The sequence below is a fragment of the Petaurus breviceps genome, unplaced genomic scaffold, assembly GCF_028583685.1.
Source record: "Petaurus breviceps papuanus isolate PSGF00001 unplaced genomic scaffold, PetGlider_PUasm1.0 77, whole genome shotgun sequence".
In the NCBI taxonomy this organism is placed as follows: domain Eukaryota; kingdom Metazoa; phylum Chordata; class Mammalia; order Diprotodontia; family Petauridae; genus Petaurus; species Petaurus breviceps.
Genome location: NW_027186492.1, coordinates 7,107,701 through 7,130,049, shown reverse-complemented (window position 1 = coordinate 7,130,049; position 22,349 = coordinate 7,107,701). Strand labels below are relative to the sequence as shown.

General features: G+C 42.5%; 1 protein-coding gene and 1 long non-coding RNA gene across 2 annotated transcripts in view; one reads left to right on the top strand and one right to left on the bottom strand.

Moving 5' to 3' along the window:
* The window catches only part of FRMD5 (FERM domain containing 5), a 384,746-nt gene that overhangs the window by 359,547 nt on the left and 2,850 nt on the right, over window positions 1-22,349 (top strand). Inside the window, exons 11-13 of the mRNA XM_069105921.1 lie at window positions 9,064-9,138; window positions 10,018-10,086; window positions 11,700-11,806. Of these exons, the coding sequence (XP_068962022.1) occupies window positions 9,064-9,138; window positions 10,018-10,086; window positions 11,700-11,806 (251 nt within the window). The remainder of the gene's footprint in view (window positions 1-9,063; window positions 9,139-10,017; window positions 10,087-11,699; window positions 11,807-22,349) is intronic.
* On the bottom strand, window positions 1,380-22,139 carry LOC138175475 (uncharacterized). The gene is made up of 3 exons (XR_011172004.1): window positions 21,078-22,139; window positions 1,968-2,088; window positions 1,380-1,529 (listed from the first exon to the last, which is right to left on the bottom strand). It is a non-coding gene; the product is annotated as an uncharacterized lncRNA (long non-coding RNA).

Sequence of the window (22,349 nt, the reverse complement as noted above, 5' to 3'; positions counted from 1 at the left end):
TGATGCCTTTGGGATTCATTATAACTCAGTCACCTCCAGTTAGTCTACTCTGGTTTGACCTTAGAGCTTCCCCTTCCCCCCAAAAAAATTCCCCCAAGAACAGAACAGTTTTGGAGTTTCTCAGAGGTATTGTTGCGGTTTAAACCCAAGGACACCAAAAACTGTTGAGGTGGGGGCTCTGCCCACCCAAAACTGTTGCGGTCTCATGATGTGTTGTGGTGGAACCGTCTCAAAGAATTCAGAGTCAGACCACCTCTAATCCAAGTATAGGCATTTATTGAGATTGATGCCTCTCATGAAGCGGGCTAAATTACAAGAGGAACCAGCAACTTAAGAGAAAGCAAGATGGATTTTTATAGGGTAAAGATGCAATTACACAACAGAAATTTACATAGAATAGAGGAATATCATTAATATTAAAAAGGCAGGAGGAGTTTGTTAAGGGATTAGGTAATGGAGGAGGGGTCCCATCTATGGTTTGGTGGTTAAACATTCTGGTCATTCTTCCCTCCAACTGGCTAGCTATTGTGGTCCTCTCTTGGGCTAGATGGATGATGTGATTGATTGAATACAATAACACACCTGTTTCTGTGGGTATGCGTATGGGAGCAGTGACCAGGTAGAGACAGTAGTTAGCTTCCCATCATATGGACACACCTGCTGTTTCTGTGGGAACGAAGAGTTCAGGGACCCACCTGTTGTTCTAGTGAGCAGTGAGGCATATACAAAGAAGTTAGGACATTGGGGGGGAGGAGGGGCTAGGTAGGTGCAGTGGACCTGCTGTTCACTAGGGCCAGGCCTATAATGAAGTTTGAATATTGGGGCTGGGGGCAGCTTTATTGGGATTGCATCAGTATAGTCTGTTTCAAGGGAATCCCAGAGGATCTAGAAGCAACCATGACACATTTTTGACCCTTAGGAACCATTCAGAATCCCTAGAATCATTCTAGCTCTCCCAGAGATCAACCAGGATCCAAAACACACTCTCACCCACCAGGGTTGCCACAATCCTGATCCACACCATTAGGATGACTATCAAGGCTTTGGGTCTACCACATACTTTAAGAATCATCTTGTTGGGACTAATCCCATTATGTTCAATGTTGGTTGGTACCAATCCCAACATTGTATCAGGGCTAATGATACCCTCATGAGAACTTCCTTGGGGGGGGGGGGGGGGGAATACCTTTATAGCCCCACAAAGTTAGGACTAGTGTTTTCCTTTGGTTAAGTCAAGTGGTTATCTTAAAAAAAATCAGAGAGCTAAGAAATTTCCTATCTAGAGATAGGAGAGATGCCAGGTAAATTATATTTCACAGAATCCGTTGGTCTGGTTTAAAAATAGAATGCAATGTCTTATGTTTTAACAAGCTGCATTTTAATCAGGAAGACAGAAGACAATGTATGTACTGTGTTCTTCGGGGGAATGCTGCCATCAGCAGAGACACCTGCTAGGCAAGCTTTCTCATTCTGTTCACCTGAAGGGAGAGCACAGTGTTGCTTACATGGACTGGGTTGGATCCAGGTCCCTGGTGAAGAGAAAGAAACTCATTACCCTCACAGGACACAGGTTCAATGACACTTGCCAACTGTAATAAGACTCCACAAAATTACTTGCTCAAAGTCATACAGCTAGTAAGTGCCTGAAGTAGAATCTGAACCTAGATCCTCCTAACTCCACGTCTGCCACTCTTGGCAGCAAAATAACTGGGTCCTCCTTGGATCCACCATAGAAGTAGTACATAGAGTTGTTTCTTACTTAGGCTTTTCTTTTGGCTGTAAATGCTCGATTGTGTCTATGCATTTGGCCGGAGGACCAGGGATTCTTGAAAGGGACAGTACGAATGCCACATTGGTCTGGCTCCTCAAGGTAGTGGCCCAGCTGCTTTGTACTAAGGAGGAGGTGCCCTTGTGTGCTGTGACCAAGGAGGGCCAAGGAAGAGCGGCCCCCAAAACAACTCAATCACCTTCATCCTCAAGCTGGCAAAAGGGCTTCTTTTCAGTGTTCTCTTCCTCCTCCTCCTCCTCCTCTCAGCAACAATGTGTGGTAGAAGACTCTTCTGCCATCTCTTTTCATTTTCTTCTCAGCTGAAAAATATAACAGAAAGTATAGTTTATTCTCTTTACTCTTTTTTTCTTCTCAGTAACTAGCAGCAATAAAGAATACTCCCTGCCCAACAGTCACCTGCCCAACCACAAGTGATAATACAACCTCATTAGCTTGGTTCTGAAGTCTTTCCCTTCTCTTCTCTTTCTGACTTCTAACTCTGGATCTTCTCTATGAATGACCCCACCTCAGTTTATGATTAATAACCAAATCCTTATTTTTCTACAATCAAGTGAGTTACATTCATCTCATAATCACAGGACGGGTTGAGTGTCCAAATTTCCCTTGATAGTCATCTAAAAGTTCTCTGAAATATGTTGTATTCTCCATTTGTTCCACTGTTCTACAGCTTGCCATGTTCAAAAGAGCAATTGCTGTCAGAGAATATTGAATCAGACTTAATTGTAGTCACTGCTTCTCTTAGAATTCTGAGTAGACCTGTGCCCCAAATAAGTGAACTATCAAGAGTTACATGTTTATAGATGGTCTCTGACCAACTAACTATAACCTATTTCATTCTGGACTCTGTGTCCCTCTTTATAGAGCCTAAGAGTACCTTAAATTTATTTTGAACTTCCATGTCACATGTTGATTCATGTAGGAGACAGTATGTAATTTGTACAATCAATCCTCAACCTTCACAGAAGAAAGTGGTACAAAAATAAAAAACTGAAGTACTGATACATTGAACCCATGAAAAAGAAAGGATTCCACGCCTGCGATCATCAAAAACTGTAATCTTTTGCTTCAGATCACTGAAAAGATATTTCTTTATAACATACATTTCTTTACAATGCATATAATTCTTTATAACAAAAATTAATTCTGCTAATATATACTCTTCCTAACACAGTAACCATGAAATAACCCATAAAATGCAGTACATGAAATAAAATTGGTAACATGCAAAACATCTCTCCCTAATAATTCCCTCGAATTGTGACCTTTTTGCTAACATCTTGATAAAAAAATATTATTTCAGGCAATATTCACTTTTCATAGCATATGTAATCTACACTACTATACATACTTTCCTCCCTTTTGAAGATATACAGAATTGCAAATTCATTAATAATTAATGACAATAGCTGCAGACATCCCCACACAAAGTTTATCTAACATCTTTACTTTCTGACTAGCTGCATCACTGATTTTGCATGCTGGGGCTTAGAGCCCAAAGGACTTGCAATATGCTTTGAGGGCATAATTACAACAAAAACTTGAGTTTTAAAGGCAAACAATGAAAATATGAACAAATGTCTGGGAAGCTCTTCACGGTGGTAGGGTGAATAAGACCAGTGAAGTACCTAGAAGTATACCAGCTACTTCACAAACTTACATGCAGTATGCCACTCATTTTTTTTCTCTACTATACGTAGCTGCAAATGTGTGCAGCTGCCAATGCAGAAGTGAAGATGAGGTTACTAATAAATCATGTGAATGTTTGAAGTTATGAAAGTTAAACGTGAACATTGAGGATTGACTGTATTTTGTTTATGCCCATGTAGGTTATTTGTGCCCACATGGGTCTATCTAAATGTGTCTTACAGAGAGGCAAGAACAGACATTTCTAGTGTCTCCTCCTCTACTTTTCTCCAAAGAAGACGAGTTTCTGCAAGAAGGGAAAGCAAGAGATTAGGGCCAGAAATTGGACACTCTGCTCTTCTCAGAAAGAAGGGTGCCAGGCTAGACTTATACCTATCTGCTCCCTCAAATATCACGGGCCTAGGGGAAGCAATTTTTATGTCCAAGCTATGTCCTTAATTGCTATCCCTTCACAGGAAAGGAAGTTCCCAAGCTGCATATCCAAGACTTTATTCCCTTCCCACTAAATGCCAATTGAACAATAAACACATATAGCAAACAAACACGTTTAACTCATTTGTTGGTAGTAAAAAAGAAAAATCAGAGAAAGTACACAGAGAAGAATATATACTAGATAATACAGAGTGAATGAGCTCTCCCCTTGAGAGAAAGATAACTTAGTTCAGCCAAGGGAGAGTCCCAGATCTCACTGATGGAATAATTCCCCTAAATCTCCAGTGTAATAAGTTAGAGATAAAGACAGGATAGAAATTGCCAGTTCATCTATATGTCAGCTTCTTCCCAGAGTCTTTCTTTCCCCTGAGCCTTAAAGGGAAGTTGGAATAGTGTGTCTTCTGTTTCAGCACTAGAAGCCCTAAGACCTTGGATGTCCTTTCTCTCTAGCTCTCACCAACCTTGCCTACCATTCAAGATACACAGACTTGGAGCATTGAGGAATCAATCTCTACCACTGAGAAGAGAGTGCCATACAATTGGTCCTGTGAGCCAAGGGTTACACTCATATAACATCTTCTAAGACCAAAAAATCTTTCTCACATAAAATATTGTCTGCTCTCCTTTAACCTTTACTTGTATAGTCAATTTTTAGAACCTATATGTAGGATTTTACATTTATAACTATTTCATTTTCTTACTAAGATCAGGCCATCATTCTGTGCCTATCAAAATCTTTTTTGGATCCTGGTTTTCTCCTCTAACATGTTAGTTTTCCTTCCTAGCTTTGTGTCTGAAAATTCAATAATGGAAGTTTATTCCACCATTTAAGTAGCTGATAACAGGTGTTGAACAGAATATACCCAAGGGGAAAACCCTTGGGATAATTCACTAGAGTTCTTCTAGCCAGACTATTATCAATTATTAATCACTGCACTTTGAATCCAGTCATTCAACCAATTCTACTATCTACCTTTTTTTTTTACCACGTATTACTCTATCATGATATACATTACTCTATTATCTATTAAGTATGAGAGGCTTTTTATCAAATGTTTTGCTGAAAACCAAGTATATCTAACTACATCTGTTTCCCTTTCTGAATACTCACAAACCATTCTTTTAATAATAACATGTTCTAGAATTTTTGCCAGAAATTAAAATTAGACTTGCTGGCCTATATTTTAAAAAATCTATCATCTAATTTTTTTTTTAAACTGTGACATTTGCCCACTTCCAGAACTGGGGCATTTTCCATTCACTGCAGTTTTCAAAGATTAACAGTGGGCCATAAAAATTAACCTCTGTCAGTTCTTTCAGTAACCTGGAATGTAACTAATTTGACTCTGATTACAAAACTCATCAAAGGCTCTGTTACCCATCTCCATCTCGTGTTTCATCTCCCTGTTAGCAATTTTTGTTCTACTCCTCATCCAGAGATCATTTTCCTTGATAGAGAAAACAGAAGCAAACTAAGAACTGAGTAGTTTTATCTTCTCACTCTTGTCCATTACCATTTTCTCGTCCATCCCAAGCATTGATCCCATTCCTTTTTTAAAGTTCTTGCCCCCAACATAGCTGGAAAAAAGCCCTTTTTGTTATCTTCAGCATTTATCCAAGTTTCTGAGTTTTTCATACTTTTAATACTATTCTTTTATAACTCGGCCACTCTTTTGCATTCATTCTGGGTTACCCAACCTTGTTTCTTTATCCTATATGTGTTTCTTAGATGCTAATTGTTCAGCGACTTCTCTACATATCCACATTCTCATCAGCCTATTCTTTCTTTCCTTCTTTACTCAAATTGTGCTTATTATACTGAATTTTGTTCTGAAACACTTCCTTGTTCCTCATGGGCCAACATCCCCTCTAAAATTTTAGTTCATGGGACCCTATCTGTCCTTTTTCTGAACTCTACTCTTACAAATCTAGCATGCACATCAAACTATATCTGACTTTTCCATCTTAAGTGGCATGGCCAATTCCACTAAAGGTTCCCATAATTTCTAATTCAGCCCCTATTTCCTCCTTATTGGTCAGAATGAGGTCTACAGTTACAGTTCTCTTTATTACTTCCTCTACCTTTTGAAGAATGAAATTATCAAGTCAAGATATCAACTCCTTTGCTTTTATTAGATAGAGTTTTTATGGTTATCTGGGTAGTTGAAACCACCCATTATCAATATACCACATCTCTGTGCCAGATTTGTGGGCTATTTAATGACATCATTATCCATTCCCTCCTTGTCTCTGTTTTTCCCTCTATTTTTTTCTAATCCCTCTGTCTTTCCCTAACTAATACTCTCCACCATGCTCTCTCCCTCTCATTAATGGATTTTCCCACAAGAGTTCAGCATATCCCCTTATATACAAAATTACTCCACCATCCCTTTAAATTAATCTGTTCTTTTTCCAAAACCATAAATTACAAACCAGAATTTCCTTCTTTGCAGCAGTATCACAGGTTTGCTTTATTTCTCATACGCTGCATGTTTGTGTATATACAACTAAGACTATAATTTTAATTACTACCCCTTTTCTTGAACATTGGTTCCTAAAATTTACTAGTCTCTCCTCATCACTGACATTCTTCTTCCTTTATTTTACCTGACTCTGTAGTATTTGGCCTGGAAGATATGTGGACAGTTTTCTCCCTCTCTCTCTATCTTCCGTTCAATCCTATACATATGCATATATTTTAACAAATAAATATATATGTACACATACATATAATTTACCAGCTGTCATTATATGTGCGCCATGCTTGAACAAGAGGTCATCATGCCTGTATCTTAAACCCTAATCCAGAAATCCTATTCTCAGAATACTTTTTAGGTATCATGTCCTAGTGGATAGAGACCACCGAGACTAGGTCTGGATTCAGATCCTGCCTCTGACTCATACTTGCTTGTGTGATCATTGGTCAAATGATTTGAACTCACAATGACCCCAGGCCCCTCTCTCAGACTAAATTTCAGAACCGTCGTTGATCTGTGCTGGGAGGGAGAGTTTGCACATAAGGAGTACCTCACACCAATAAACTTCATGAAGTGGGATTCTGCACATCAACTGGGGGAGGGGCTAGCACTGATATTACTATAACCTAGGGCAGCTACAATTTGGTCAAAGGAGAAGAAAGAGATGAGTGTTAGGAACTGGTGTTTAAAAAGATAATTCCAAAGCAGTCACCTGAGTTGCTCGATCTGTATAATCAGCAAGTAGACATTCCCCATGGATGTTTTCTTTCATCCCAAGGCAACCTGAGTGTGGCTTCATGGGAACAGCATCCTCCCCCTCAGCCTCCTTCATGGTCTCTCTGTCCACGTGAGCACCCTCTTTAGGTTGGTTGTACACGGCTGCCCTTTGGCACTCATTTGGCTCTTTGGACATGCCCACCCCACCCCTTGGTTACTTCTTTTTTTCAGGTGCATCACAGCTTTCTAAATCTAAGGTAGGCTCTGACACTAAAACAAGCTGTTTGACTTTGAACAAGTCACTCGACTTTGCCTGCTTCCTCATCTCCAAAGTGAGGGTATTGGACTAGCTCAGCAGTTTCCAACCTTTGCCCTTCAGTTTGCTGTTGTTGTTGAGTCATTTCAGTCATGTCCAATTCTTTGTGACCCCATTTGGGATTCTCATGGCAGAGATACTGCAATGGTTGGCCATTTCCTTCTCCAGCTCATTTTACAGATAAGGAAACTGAGGCAAACAGGGTTAAGTGACTTGCCCAGAATCACATAGCCAGCAAGTATCTGAAATTGGATTTGAACTCAGGTCTTCCTAACTCCAGGTCAGCATTCTATGCAGCCTAGATGGTGGCATAATACAAAAGGAAATAAATTGTACCTCTACATAAGAAATAAAATAATTTAGTTTTTTCATAAAGAAATTGTTATTCAGTATATATATATTTAAAGTATCATATGGTTGTTTTATCAGAGTCCCTAGAGTCCCATGATTCATTTCTTATCAAATAACTCAATATAATTTTTGAAAGAGAATCCCACATCTCATATTCAACTTCTAGTTTGTTTTTTACTTTGGATTTGGTTGAGAATAGGACTGAGAATCCTGATTCACAACAATAAATTGTTAGTCTTCACTAACACTACTACTCCGGGAATGTTTCAATAGCATAATTATAGTTTGTTTTTTAAATCAAATATTTCCCACAACCTCATGACAAGTTTTGTTATGCCTCCCTCTGGGTACCCATGCCCCAGGTTTGGAACCCCCCTATACTAGATTCCTTCTGTGTCGAACAGTTCTGAATTCTATCATACCTAAAGTTCCCGGTGTTTAAGGTCTCAGTTCCATTAATGTTTCTGCTGTATATGTGTTCAAGGAGTATGGGGAAAGGGAGAGGGAGAGTTTATAGAGTGGGATGAGACCTCAGAGATAATCTAATCTGGAGCTTCTTAGCCTGGGGTCTATGGACATCCCCCCAAGAAGTACAATGGCCAGATTTCAAAGGGTCCATGAAGTTGGAATGGGGGGGGATTACATCTTTATTTCTATATAATTAATTCAATTCTTTTGTATTTCTATATATTTTATTGTATGCATTTAAAAACATTTTTCTGAAAAGGGATCCATAGGCTTCACCAGACTACTGAAGAGGTCCCTAATGCAAAAAGGGTGAAGAACTCCTGATCTAATCTCACCTCCTAATTTTACAGATGAGGAAACTGAGACTGAAAATGGTAAAACGTCTTTCCCAAAGTCACATAGGCAGTAAAGAGTAGAACTGGATGTCTAACCTAGGTTCTTAGACTCCAGACCAAGGATTTTCTCCACCACATCATTGCTCTTGGTCCCAGACTGATGCACATTCATGGACAGTTCTAGAGACAAATACCAAGTCAGGCAGGTAGGACTCACACCCCTCTCTCCCTTCCATGCTCCTCCTCCCATTCCCTTTGAACATTCTTATAGTTCTTCCTCTCATACCGGGGAGGATGAGGGAAAGGCTTTATATGTGTCCTTGGAGTTGGGCACAACAGAGACAAGTGAGCAGGGACCTCTTCTGTGATCCCACGCATACCCTGGAGGTTATGTTCAGGGTAGGGAGGGTACCTCTCCCAAATATTTCCAGTTTACATTTTCTTCAAATGGACTTTGGAAAGAGTTGAAAAGATGACACCTCCTCAGCATGAATTGCGGCAGTTTCTAGAAATCTGGGCTTTGTCTTGCCATAGGTTGGAGAAGTCAAGCCAGGTCCGCACTGTATCCAGCAGCAACTTATTCTTCAAAGGGAGCCGGTTCCGTTACAGGTAAATAGTGACAGTAAGTAGCAGTTAATGGACGTCTTTTCAGACTCTTCTCTGGAGAGCAGTCACTTGGTGTTCCTTGCCCTCTGAACTGAGAGATGAGAAACTTCTACTGAAAATCCCAATTTTTCCCCTCATTATTCTGTCCCCATGGTTCCAGGTGGCCCCCTGACTCCTCCTTGCCTCACGTTCTCTTGTTTGAGCCCTCAAACAAGACTTAGGGTCCCAGATAGAAGTGCCCCTTCTCCGTCAGCTTACAATTTTGTGTCTTCTGGGATCAGTTCTTAGAATGTCTTCAGTTCTTAGAAGATCAGTTCTTCTAGAACCATTCATCTTTTTTTATGCTCTCTGTGTGCCAGGCCCTATGCTAGACTCTGGAGATATAAGTACAACAAATAAAACATTCCCTGATAACTTCCTAATTGGGGGGATGGGGGATTTTGTGGCTGTGAGAGGCAGCTTATTATAGTAGATATGAATTCTGGACTTGAAATCAGAAAGACATGACTCAGATCTTGGCTCACTAGGTATATGACCCTGGGCAAGTCACTAAAACTTGTCTTCCTCAGTCTCCTCATCTATAAAATGCAGATAATAGCACCTACCTCACTAAGTTCATGAGACTGTATAAATATTAGCTATTATTTGGGGGTTTGGAATTTTTTGTGGGTTTTATTGGTGGAATCATACCTTTTCCTACAAACTTTGCCTTGCTTTCCTGTATCCTATATGCCCAGTGGAGAGAAGGTACATGATCAGGGAGATAGGGGAGTAGACCACCTCACACCTGTCCCGTTGCAATGGGCATGGGGATCTTTGGGCCCAGCCTTACAGGTTTTATTTCAGTTCTTGTTGCTGTTTTTATTCTCAAATTGCTTTCAGCGGCCGAGTAGCAAAGGAAGTGATGGAGTCCAGCGCCAAGATTAAAAGGGAGCCGCCAGAAATACACAGGTAAGAGGAGGGGGCCCTCCTAGAGCTAACTCCTAAAGGCCGGCATGCTGGAGGCACGAGCCAGAGGCCAGTGGGTTCCTGGCTCCCTTCCTCCCTACCCTCACCCTGACAAAGGCTCCTGGTAAAAGATGGTAAAAAAAAAAAAAAAAAGCCCAGTAGGATGAGTAAGCCTTTCTCAGGGGAACTCACCCAGGCAGATTCCATCCCCCAGAGAGTGGACAGGCTCAGACTTAATTATGGAGTGCTTGAAGAAACCCAAGAACTCCTGTCTTCCTGGAAGAGGTAAAGTTCTCCAGGGTATTACCCCCAAATGAGGGTCTAGATTCAGCCAGTGCTGAAGTCATAGACATTCATGCACTCTATGCTTTGGTGAAAACTCAATCCAGAAGTAGAAGATTTATCTCAACTTGAATCTAACTTGTCTCAAGTCATAGGATAGGATGGACATGAAGGGAGCCAAGAATGGAGGTCCTGAGCTAGATATCCCCAGAGCATTGTCCTGGGTGGAAGAGTGTGTTCCTTTCAAGGAACTTGTAGAAACCCACAGCCCTTACCATCAGCCTAGTGAAACAACTGGTCCAGATAACATTTTCCAGCTTCCCAGAGTCCAAGTCAGCAGTGTGCTTCAAAAAAGTCTGGTTAGTTTCTCCAAGACCCAGCAAAAAGATTCGTTGTCTCTGTAGTGGGTTCATTTTAAAAGACTAGATACTGGCCCTCTCTAGCTGGAGAGGCAGTGGGTCAGGGTGGGAGTACACAGCTGGGCTGAGATACATGGAGGCCGACCCTAAAAACCACATTGAGGCATTTGGGGATAGCCAGGTCTGAGAGAGAAGTGCCTTTCCCTCCTCCAGGTTACAGTCTTATGTGTTCTATAATTATTCTGGAACCAATCGGTTATTCAATCAAGTTTTAATTTATGCTCTCCATGTGCCAGGCCCTGTGCCATGCTCTGGGGATACAAGCACAACAAATAAAACATTCCCTGCTTTCAGTAAGTTTGCATTCTAATGTAATGTTAAAATGTATACAGCATAAAGTTCATGCACACACACAAAAATTAAATATGAGGTAATTTGGTAGGGGGCACTATCCATTCATTGAAGGCTCAGGACTACAAGATGGAGATAAGAAGGAAACGTATTCTAAGCATGGGAACACAGCCAGTATGAAAAGCACAGAGGCAGGAGAGGAATTGTCGTGAGATGTATACAGAGGCCAGCTTGGCTGGATTGCAAAGACTGGGGATTGACTGGGGGGCATGGGAAATAATATCCAATGAATTTGGACAGATAGGTTAAGGCCAGGTTCTGAAAGGTTTTAAATACTAAACAGAGTTTATATTTTATCCTAGATGTAAAAGGAGTCGGCTGGTGTTGATGCAAAACTCCCGCTTTTGTCTCTGCCCAGAGGAAAGTTTGAGCATTAGGGGTCTCAGGTCTTTAACATTTGTCTACAACCTGAAACCAATGAGAAGCAGAGGTGCTGTAAAAGTGAATGAGACTTATGTGGTCAGGCAATTCTAGCAACTTTCTGGTCTTCCTAACCCTCTACCCACAATCCCTCCCTGCCCTTTGGCTTTCAAATTAACAGGTTTTTCTTCCTCCTATCCTCAGGGCTGGAATGGTTCCCAGCCGGAGCTGCCCTTCCATCACCCATGGACCAAGGTTGAGCAGTGTCCCCAGGACCCGCCGAAGAGCTGTTCACATCTCCATCATGGAAGGTAAGGTTCTCCTTGGGTAGGTGGAGATAAAGGGTCCCTCATTGTTCACATCACTGAAGCAATCAATGTATGGTGGGTAGAGCACTAGACAGGAGTCAGAAAGACCAGAGTTTAAATCCCACCTCAGACACTTATTAGCTGTTTGATTGTGGGCAAGTCACTTAACCTATACCTATACTTCATCTTTAAAATGATGATTTTAATGGTCTCTAAAGTACCTTTCACATCTAAACCTATGGTTCTCTGATCATCTTGTAGGGATTCCTCTTTTGAAATTTGAGTATGGCATTTCTGAGCTTCTAGCTTTTTTCTTGAAAATGGGACAAGTGCCATTAGACGCAGCTGCAAGTTTCTTTCAGTGGAATGAGACTGTAATCGTTCAGGATATCCCATGGCTCTGGGAGCACACTTTCCATCTTGTGGAGCCAAGAATAAACGGGGGAAAATGGGCAATGCCTCATTTCTCTTCCCTTCTTGGAAAAACTGTTCCAAGCCCAAAGTTATGGGGCTTTTCTACATTTGGCTTGGAGATCTGGTTCAGTCTGGGAAATTGAGAGCCACTTTAGACCCACTCCAGGAGTGAAGGCATACTAAGCACTACAGTAAGCAGTTTCCTGTGAGACCTAATGGCACCAGTGAGATGTCAGTAGGCTCTTGTTGAATGCTGACCTTCTAGTCCTCTGTCTGGTTAGTGGAGCCAGGACTCAAGAATGTCAAACTTGGGGTTGATTGATTAGTCTGATGATTAGAAGGAAACTTGCAGGTGCCATGGAGTTCCTAACTGATTTCTCATATTAAAAAACTTCACTTGCTTTGCCCTATTTTGACCAAATCTCCACAGCCCTCATGACACAGCCATTGAGGCATAAAGCAAGGTAAACAGAAATTGTTTTTTGGTCTGTATTATTCAAATAATTGCCTTAACTTCTGGCTTCTTGCCTTCATTTGAGTTGTAGAGACCTAGCTTTTTGCTACTTGAATCATCATTATTCCTGGAAATTCAGCCTATTTTAGTCACGTCTATACTTGCTCTTTTGTCCTTCTCCTCCCTTCAGAGAAGAATGTGTGTGTGTGTGTGTGTGTGTGTGTGTGTGTGTGTGTGTGTGTCTACAGGTCTTCACTGAACTGGCTGTTCAGATAACTAAAGGCCAAAACCTCCACAGTATCCTGGTGGTTAACACAATTTAGGGGGAAGTTCTGACTGTTACTCCTTGGCTACTGCTGCTAACCCAGCTCCTCCTGCATGCTGAGGACAGGTGTAAAGTTTGGTACATTCTCCCTGAATGGCAGTGAGGTTTTTTATAGGCTATTAGAAGGTCTCAAAGAGCAAGAACAAAAATAGCTAGCTAGCACAGCTTCAGCCTTGTCTCCCTCTGCGATCACAGAAGGCTGTGTGCTCTATTTCTGGGAATTCCTAAAAATGGTGACCTCTTCAGAGGAGAGAGAACCACCAGTGAGAAAAAGACCCCTTCTCCACTCTTGGTGGAAGTTGCATGATGGGTGCCACTACTCAATTCAGCAAATGAACAAGAATTCATTAAGCAATTACTCTGTGCCAGGCATTGTCTCTAAGGAGCTTGCAATCTAATAAGGAAGAAGACTCATAAAAAGATGCTCAAAAATGGGAGTAGGAGGGCAGAAGAGGAGGAAGACAGTGCTCGTGCAGGGCCATGGTAAATTCAAGAGCGGAACCCAGGGAGGCCAACTGCTCTCTGTTTCAAGTGTCGGTCATGCCATTAAGACTCTCCTCCAGTCCTCCCCTTTGGGGTATGGAAGTGGCCTCAGAGGAGAGGAAGGAAGACACGGCTGGCCCAAGTGCCTTCCTGGAAATGAAGGTTCTGGGAAGAACCAGCCAACAAGAAGAGGAAGGGGCCACAGGATGAAGGGGCTGCAGAACATCCAGGGCAAAAAGTCTGCTGTGATGTGGTGGGAAAAGTCATGTGAAAGCCAGAGAGGACTCCTGTCTATTTCAAGTGTTTGTCATGACGTTATGGCCCTCCTCCAGCGCTCCTCTTAGAAGGGCCTTGGGTTCTCAATGAAGTGGAACAGAAACTCTAATGGTTAGTCAAGCCAACAGGCAGGTGTGCTCTGAGTCCCAGCTTATCTGAGAGACTCGTCACATGACTATCTACCTAGCCATGGCATCTCTCAAGAGATCGCCTGCTAGAAAAACAATGTACACAGTAACAGCAACATTGTGTGATGATCAACTATGACTGACTAGCTCTTCTCAGCAATACAATGATCCAAGCCAGTTCCAAAAGATTCATGATGGAAAATGCCATCCACATCCAGAGAAAGAACTATAGAGTCTGAATGCACATGGAAGCATACTGTTTTCTCTTTGGGAGTTTGTTTTCTTCAGGATTTTCCCCTTTTATTCTGTTTCTTCTTTCACAACATAACTAATATGGAATTATGTTTAACCTAATTACACATGAAAAACCTATATTAGATTATTTGCTGCCTTGGAGAGGAGGGTTTGGAGGGAAGGAGGGAGAAAAATTTGGAACACAAAATCTTATGAAAAATTAATATTGAGGGGTGGCTAGGTGGCGCAGTGAATAGAGCACTGGCCCCGGAGTCAGGAGCCCTGGTTCAAATCTGGCCTCAGACACTTAACAGACACACACAAAAACTAGCTGTGTGACCTTGGACAAGTCACTTAACCCCAATTGCCCTACCTTCCCCCTGCAAAAAAAATGAATATTGGAAACTATCTTGACATGTAATTGGAAAAAAATACTATTTACAAGAAAGGGGGTAGAGAGAGAGATCCCTTTCAAAATTATAGATTATTTCAAATACTAAAATAAGGTATGACATTAAAAATTCAAAGATAGGACTTTGGATAGGCATTTCCTTTTGCCCAAATTATTCAACTGGTGAATAGTGGGAGGTAAACAGGACTGGTAGCCTGAGCTCCTTCCACTGAAAAGTGGAGTGAGAGGCTCTACAGCTTCATAATCAGACGACCTCTGGTATTTATAGCTTTGTGACTAGGGACAAATTACTTCTCTGACAATTTTTTTCTCATGTTTAAAATGGGAATGACAATAGCTGTGGGAACTGTGGGAGAAAAGTACTTTACACTGCATTTTTGGGCACAAGCCTATTAGAGATAATTTTATTGATTTGATTATTCTAATTATAAGCATATCTGTTTAAATAGAGAAAATCCAAAGGGGCAGAAATCCGTGCTGCCTTTGTAAACTTCTCTCTGACATAAGTCCTTTTCACTCACAATTTATAGTACAGCTAGGTCCTGATTAGTGTGAATATTACTTCCCACTCCTACCCCACCCCCACCAAAGCTGTCACATGTATTTGAATTCATATTATTAAAAATTATAAATCTGTAAAGTATGGAAATACATAGTACAAATTCAAATTCTATGACCACTTCCGGGGATCCGTTATTCCCACTAATCAAGACCTAGCTGTATTTGCCCCTAAAAAAGGGCAAAATCCTACAATAAGTTAAAACATAATTACAAAGTTCACGTGAAAGTTTAGGTAACAATTTCGATTCATCAAATATCAAACATTCATCTTACAGAAGAATCATTTTCCTAAATACAGTTAAGGGTAAGGATATGTTAACCTTAATTACTTCGGATGGGTCCCTACTCTAAATTGGCTATGATGCTTAGCCATTTCCTAGAACTGTAGCATTTTTTTCTTCTTAATTTGTACCCAGTTTTCTCTTAGAAAGTAGTGAGGTATTTGATAGATATAGGCCCTAGTCAGGAGGACCTGAGTTCAAATCCAGCCTCAGACATCTACCAGCTATGTGGGCCTGGATAAGTCACTTAACCCCAACTGCCTCCCCCCCCCCAAAAAAGGTAAAGATAACACAAAGATTTCAGTACATAGATTATTTCAGAATTGGTAGAGATTTCCTCATCCAAAAACTTCAGATGAAAGGGCTATCCTAAAAGAGGAACTTCATCATCCTTCCATAATACTATCTCACAGAGTTGCTATCAGGCTCAGATGAGATGTTTTCAGGATGCTTGCAAGGTTTAAAATACTATAATAATATCAGTATTATCTTAGCCTTACCCAAGATGGGCATGTTATCCAAATTCTTAAAAATAGAAGCCCAGAATTGCTGGAGGCCTAAGATTGGTTGTGGGTACACAGAGGATTTGATCTTTAAAGCTGAGAATGCAATTGACTGAGGGGTAGAAAGGACAGGCAATATCTGGGCAAAGACATGCTTTCTTTACTCTAGAAAATGAATGCAAAGGGAAAGGTTTTGGTTTTTAAGTGCTGAGTACATACAGCAAAAAGTAAGCCTATGGACAGAGGGACAGGTTTATTTCCAGGAGTTTTTTGGAAACAGAATCACTCCAGAGTAGATAGACTTCACCTCTAGAATTCTGCCCAAGGAATATAACTGCTTTTCCTTATTGTGGGGAGTTGAATGGGGAGGATATGGGACAACCACAAAGGAAAGACCATTGATGCATCTCATCACGGGCTCACAAACCAAGGACAGGTACTAACCAGCTAGACCCTCAAGGAGCTCGTGGAGATTGGAAAACTGGGTTCTGTGCTTTGTCCAGGATTCCCAGCAGTTCAGAAGTGGCTTATCTCAAGTTTAAAAAGAGGAAGAAAGGAAGGATGGACCTACAAATTCTTTTTTGCTGATAACTCCCAGAAAGGAAATTTCACCCACCTGCAAGCAGCAATGTCACCTCAGCCTGACCAGCCTGGGGTGACACCGTCTTCTAATGCATCAGAGTTGCCAAGGCGTCCAAAAACTGCATCAGGAATGTGGATAAGGCATCCACTTTCTCTGGTGTTAGGGCCACTTTTATACACTTGATAAAGCCTTCTACCTTATCCTTCCCAGCTTAGCTGCTCCATGACCTTCCCAGGACAAATGGTGATAGCTTAAGGAGAGTGGCTAATGATATGTCTGATTTCCCCAAGATGATCCAGGGTTAAATTGAAAATGTGTAGCGAAAGGGAAATCGCTTTTCTAGCAGGTGATAACATCAGTTTAAATGAAAAGGAACCTAAGACAAAATCCTCAGGGAAAAACTCATCACACTCCAGGCTGTAGTTGCCAGAAATACTCCTCAAAGAGGGTGAATAGTAATCCAGCTGACAGAGCAGGGGCATGCATGTGCCCAGGGAACCCATCTGCATGGGCTGAGCTATTGGTCTGAGCCAATCCAACACCAGCCTGGAATCTGTTCCTGGTTTGCAACGAATAGATCTCATGCCAACATTTATCTAGAATACTGATGAAGAAGCCACCCACAAAACAATGTGCCCAGCATTAGCGGTGAGGTGCCTTGGGAGTCACAAAAGCGAGGTCCCTCTTACAGATGCCTCACTTGAGCCCCACTTACTGAACACTCACCTCTCTGAAGCTCTCCCCTTCAGCACAGCCCCGCCTTGCCTGCTTGGAGGCTCTTTGTGGAAGCCAGTGATGGGGATCGTGCTGTGGAGCAGGGTTCTTTGAAAACTCTTTGCTCCTGGCTGGTTTCCCCTCCACTCTTCGCTGCATGCCTGAAGCAGTAAGCCGTCTCCCAAGGATCACCATGGGAAAGAGCCTGATAAAGATCCAGACCAGAGTTCCAGTTCAGCTCTGGCTGACTAACCATTGTCAGCGGCCCATGAGCGTACGTGTCCTGAAAGTGGGACCCAGGCTACAGGGGAGGATCCTGGGTGTAGTGCATCGGAGACTTGTGAAGGCCGCTGCACAACGGGATCATCTGCAATGCCTCCAAGGTAATAACAGATAATAGCCTTTTGGTTCTGTCTAGGATGGGCCAACACAAGTTCCTCTTCGCCCCCCCCCCCCCACTTCGGCACCATCTCACAATGCTGGATTTGACAATGACCTTGAGGCCTTTTCTGAGATGGTAAGAGTCAAATCCTCAGTCCAGTGCTCACCTTAGGCAGACACAGTGACATTATCACTAGGGTTTCCTGGCAAAATGGAGAGCCAGCTCAACATGTAACTTGGACTTGGTACCTCAGACCTCCACTCTCACTCAGATGTTTGGTCCCTGTTCCCTCCCCCTGCATTCTCAAAGCCCATTCCTGGACCAAGCTGAGCCTTTTCTGAAGTGGCTGCTAATCAGCTGTACTCGTGATGCTGTGGAAGCATGATGGGCTCTGTACTGTCCTTGTAAGGAAACGGGCACATTGCCCTGGAATGCTCCAGGGTGTCAGGCAGTGCTGCAAGGTACTTTCTGTACCAGTAAAGGGTGGGGTGACATAAGGAAGGGAAAGGGAATGAAGGGATGGAGTGGGAAATGGAGGAGAGTTGACAACATGCAGCCATCAGGTCATTAGGGCTGCTCATCATGAATCCATCCACTGCCCACACCCTCTAACCCCTTGCTTGCCAAGTCAAGCAGGTCAAGACAAGGAAACTATTGAGCCAAATGGATAAGCTGTGTCGGGAAGCTCAGTCTGGCCAGTGACGCTGGACGGGGCTTGTCACCTACACACTGTTTCAGGGTAATTTCTCATGCAGTCCACTGAAGGCAGGAGGCTACTAGTCTAGAGGCTGCTTCCTATCTCTGTTGCCTCCCACTAAATTTAGAGTTCTTTAGCACACTCATTCGGTCACTGAGCAGTGCCATGTAGCAGGAAGAAAAACATCTGGCTGAATGTCAAGAGACCTAAGTTTCAGTCCTACCTCTGCCACAAGTTACATGTGGCCTTGAACAAAGTTCACTAATTTTATTCTCCTCATCTGTAAAACGGGGATGGAAGCAGCTAGGTGATGTGGTGGGTAGAACACTGCAGGAAGACCTGAGGTCAAATCCAGCTCATAGCTACATCACCCTGGGCAAGTCACTTAACATCTTTTTGCCTTAATCCACTGGAGAAGAAAATGGCAAACCACTCCAGTACCTTTGCCAAGAAGACCCCATGGACAGTATGGGTCATGGGGTCGTGAAGAGTTGCACACGACTGAACAATAAGACCACCACCACCCACTCTGCCTATCTCACAGAATTGTGAAGAGGAAAGAGGGGAAAGATGTGGAAGTGCTTTCAAAGGTATTAAACACCATGAAAACGTTAAACGCACCAGCTAAGAGCCACCATAGAGCTTCAGAAGGATGACTAAACTCTGTCACATGTGCCAAAGGTAGGTAGAATGTAAGAAACAGAGCACAGTGATAAAGGGATGACAGCAGTCCTGTGAGAAGAGACACGAGGGTCATGCCCTAACAGCCTCCATTTCCTGACGACCTGGGATTGGAACCTGGGCAACCAAGAGCTTTCAGGAGCGGTGTTCCAGGACTCCTCTAAGCCATCACACAAGTTCCCCATGTGGCTATACACAGCCTCTCCTCAATCCCACAGATGAATAAAAAGTGTGTCCTGAAGGAAAAAAGACCTATGGACCAATAAAACTGAAGAGGAACTGCCACTCTTGGAGACTGATCTGGGTCCAGACCCAGGGATTTGGGCTTTGGTGGGGTGGAGGTCTTTCTAGCCTGGTTGTTTTTAAGAGGCTTCTGATTCTGCCCTGGAGCTTCCTAGAGACACTTTGCCTGGACCCTTCCCTGCTAGCAAGGGTGACATGATAACCCAAGGATTCAAGACTGAGCTGTCACTGACTAAAATGAGGGTGTAATCTGGGTCGCTGCCCTTCTCCACCATAGCTAGCTGCTAGATGCAGATCTCCTTGATAGATCAGACTGTTTAATATTGATGGTCCCACCAGAGCTCAACCTAGAATGTATCCAAATCTGTGTCTAGACCCAGGGTAGCCTCCAAGAGTGGTACTGACTTTTTGGTTTTATTGGCTCATGTGACTTCTTCCTTAAGCACCAACTATATGCCAAAAACTGTGCTTCAGTACTGGGGATACAAAGGCAAAAATAGTCACTCACCTAAGGCCCTCACAGTCTAATGGGGGAGACAACAAGCAAACAATAAAGTACAAACAAGCTATATACAAATTAAATTTGAAAGAGGGAATTAAGAGGGATCAGGAAAGGCTTCCTATGAAACATGGGATTTTAGTTGGGACTTGAAGGGAATCAGAAAAGGTGAGGAGGGAGAGAATTAAAAGGCATGGGGGACAGTCAGTGAAAATGCCTGGAATCAGAAAATGAGAGCCTGATACAGGGAAGCACTGGGAAGGGTTTGTCACTAGGTCACAGAGTGGGTCAAGTATAAGAAGACTGGAAAGGTATGAGGGGGCAAGGTAATGAAGGGCTTTTAATCCCAAACAGAGAATTGTACATTTGATCCTGGAAACAATAGGAAGCCACTGGAGTTCACTGATGGCCAAATGGCAGATGAACTGGAGTGGACAGAGACTTGATGCAGGCAGACCCACTGGCAGACTATTACAATAATCTAGGCAATAACAGGATGAGGGCCTGCACCAGGGTTGTGGTAGTATCAGAGGAATGTTACAAAAGTAAAATCTACAGGCCTTAGCGACAAATTGAGTGTGGTGGTGGCCTTAAGAGTAACAGGGAAGGTGGAAGAGAGGAAAGTTTTGGAGAAAAGAGAATAAATTCAGCTCTGGACATGTTGAGTTTAAGACCTCTATTTAATGCCGTCCACTTTGAGATGGCCAGTAGGTAGCAGGAGATACAAAAGTGGAGGTCAGCAGAGGCTGGAAACGGATAATATTTGGGAATCATAAGGAGAAAGATGATCCATGGGGCTGATAAAATCACCAAGTGATACAGTATAGAGGGATAAAAGGGCCTAGAATACATGGGGACACTCATGGGTAGGGGACATACCTCAATGAAGATCCAGCAAGAGAGAATGAAGAGCCAAGAGTAGTTTCACAGACACCCAGAGAAGAGAGTATCAAGAAGGAAGAGGACTAAGAAAAAGCCATTAGATGTGTCAAGAGATCTTTGGAAACTTTAGAGAGTGCCATTTGGGAAGCTAGGCTGTAGAGAGTTAGGAGGGAAAATGGGAAGTGAAGGCACAGGTACAATATGGATGAAGAAAGATTATCTTATCTTTACATATCTGTAACAAGGCTCACTACTGTTTAATTTACATGTAATTTTACATTACATGTAATTACACTTTAAATTACAGTAATTTACATGTACTGAATTAGAGGGACTGGGGAAGAGCAGCAGATCACATGTCCCATTACCCGGTAAAAAGAAAAGGGCTCAGGGTCTAGGGATTCAGCTGAGGATGTATCTTAGGAACTGGGGGATAAAAGTCTGCTTCCACTATGTCTTTGAACGTCCCCACTATCTAGCACGCCCCCCTCTACTTTTCCAGTTTTTTTACACTTTACTCACCACGTACACTGATCCAGTGGCATTGGCTTCCTGGCTGTTCCATGAATAAGACATTCCATCTCATGGCTGTTTTCTCTGACTGTCCTTCATGCCTGGAACGCTCTCCCTGCTCTATTCCAGCTTCCCTTAAGTCCCAACTAAAATACCACCTCCTACAGGGAGGCTTCCTCAGCCCCTTACTCTGGTGCCTTCTCTCTGTTAACTATATCCTGTTTATCCTTACACGGCTTGCTTTGCGTGTGCTTGTGTGCACGTTGTCTCTCCTATTAGATTAAGTTCCTTGAGGACAGAGACAGCTTTGCTTCTTTTTATGTCCATAGCACAGTGACTGGCTCATAGCAGGCACTCAGTGTTTATTTTTGATTGATTGATTGATTGATTGAACAAATGAGCAGACGTAGGAGCTATTCCAGAACACTTAATGTTTGTGTCTGTCCTTGGACTTGTCCAGTATGTCCTTAACAGTGCCAGGAGCTGTGGGACCTGCTGATTCCCTGCGAACAGCCTGAGTACTAGCCAAGTCTCCCGTGATGGAATGTTGTGACTCATGAACAGATCACATCCCCATGTACCATAGGGAATGAAGAGAGAGGCACATACAGAACTTTAAATGGGCTCAAAGCAATAGAACCCTGTTACATCGGAGAGTGGTAAACTGATGTTTGGTCTGGCAACCACTCTATCAGCTTCCTTATCTGTAAAAGGGGGAATATTCAGTATTAGAGGCCCACAGGGTCCCCTATTCCCATTAACAAGGTATTGAGAAGAAGCTGTGCTTCTTCAGAAGACTGCTAGGGAAACTTTTGTTGCTACTGTCCTGACTGTATCCTTTGGCTGGCTCAAAACAAGGAAAATAGATTGATGGAAGCTCATGAGCTATAGTTGTAAGGCCATATACCCACAAAACCTCGAGCCTAGGATGGATATCTTAACAAGATACCCAGCCTACAAGTGCAAGTTAGGGTCTTAGCCCAGAATGGGATACTGTACTGTAGGTAGAGCATGGCTTTTGGGGAATGTTGTGGAAGAAAGTACCCATTAAAGCTTTAAACATTAGAGAAATGTGAGCTATCATTGTTACATTTATTAGTGACAAGGTGTTTTTTTAGGTCGACACTCAGAGAAAGTTTGAGTGGGTGTTTTGTGGGGGTCAGTTCTTCTATATGTAATACTTCTTTTCCCAGTCCTATTCCCCAAAGCCACAGCCTAGGGTACTGATACCTTCTGTCTTAAGCTCCCTAGATTAAATTCCCAGAGCTCAAAGGAAGGTGA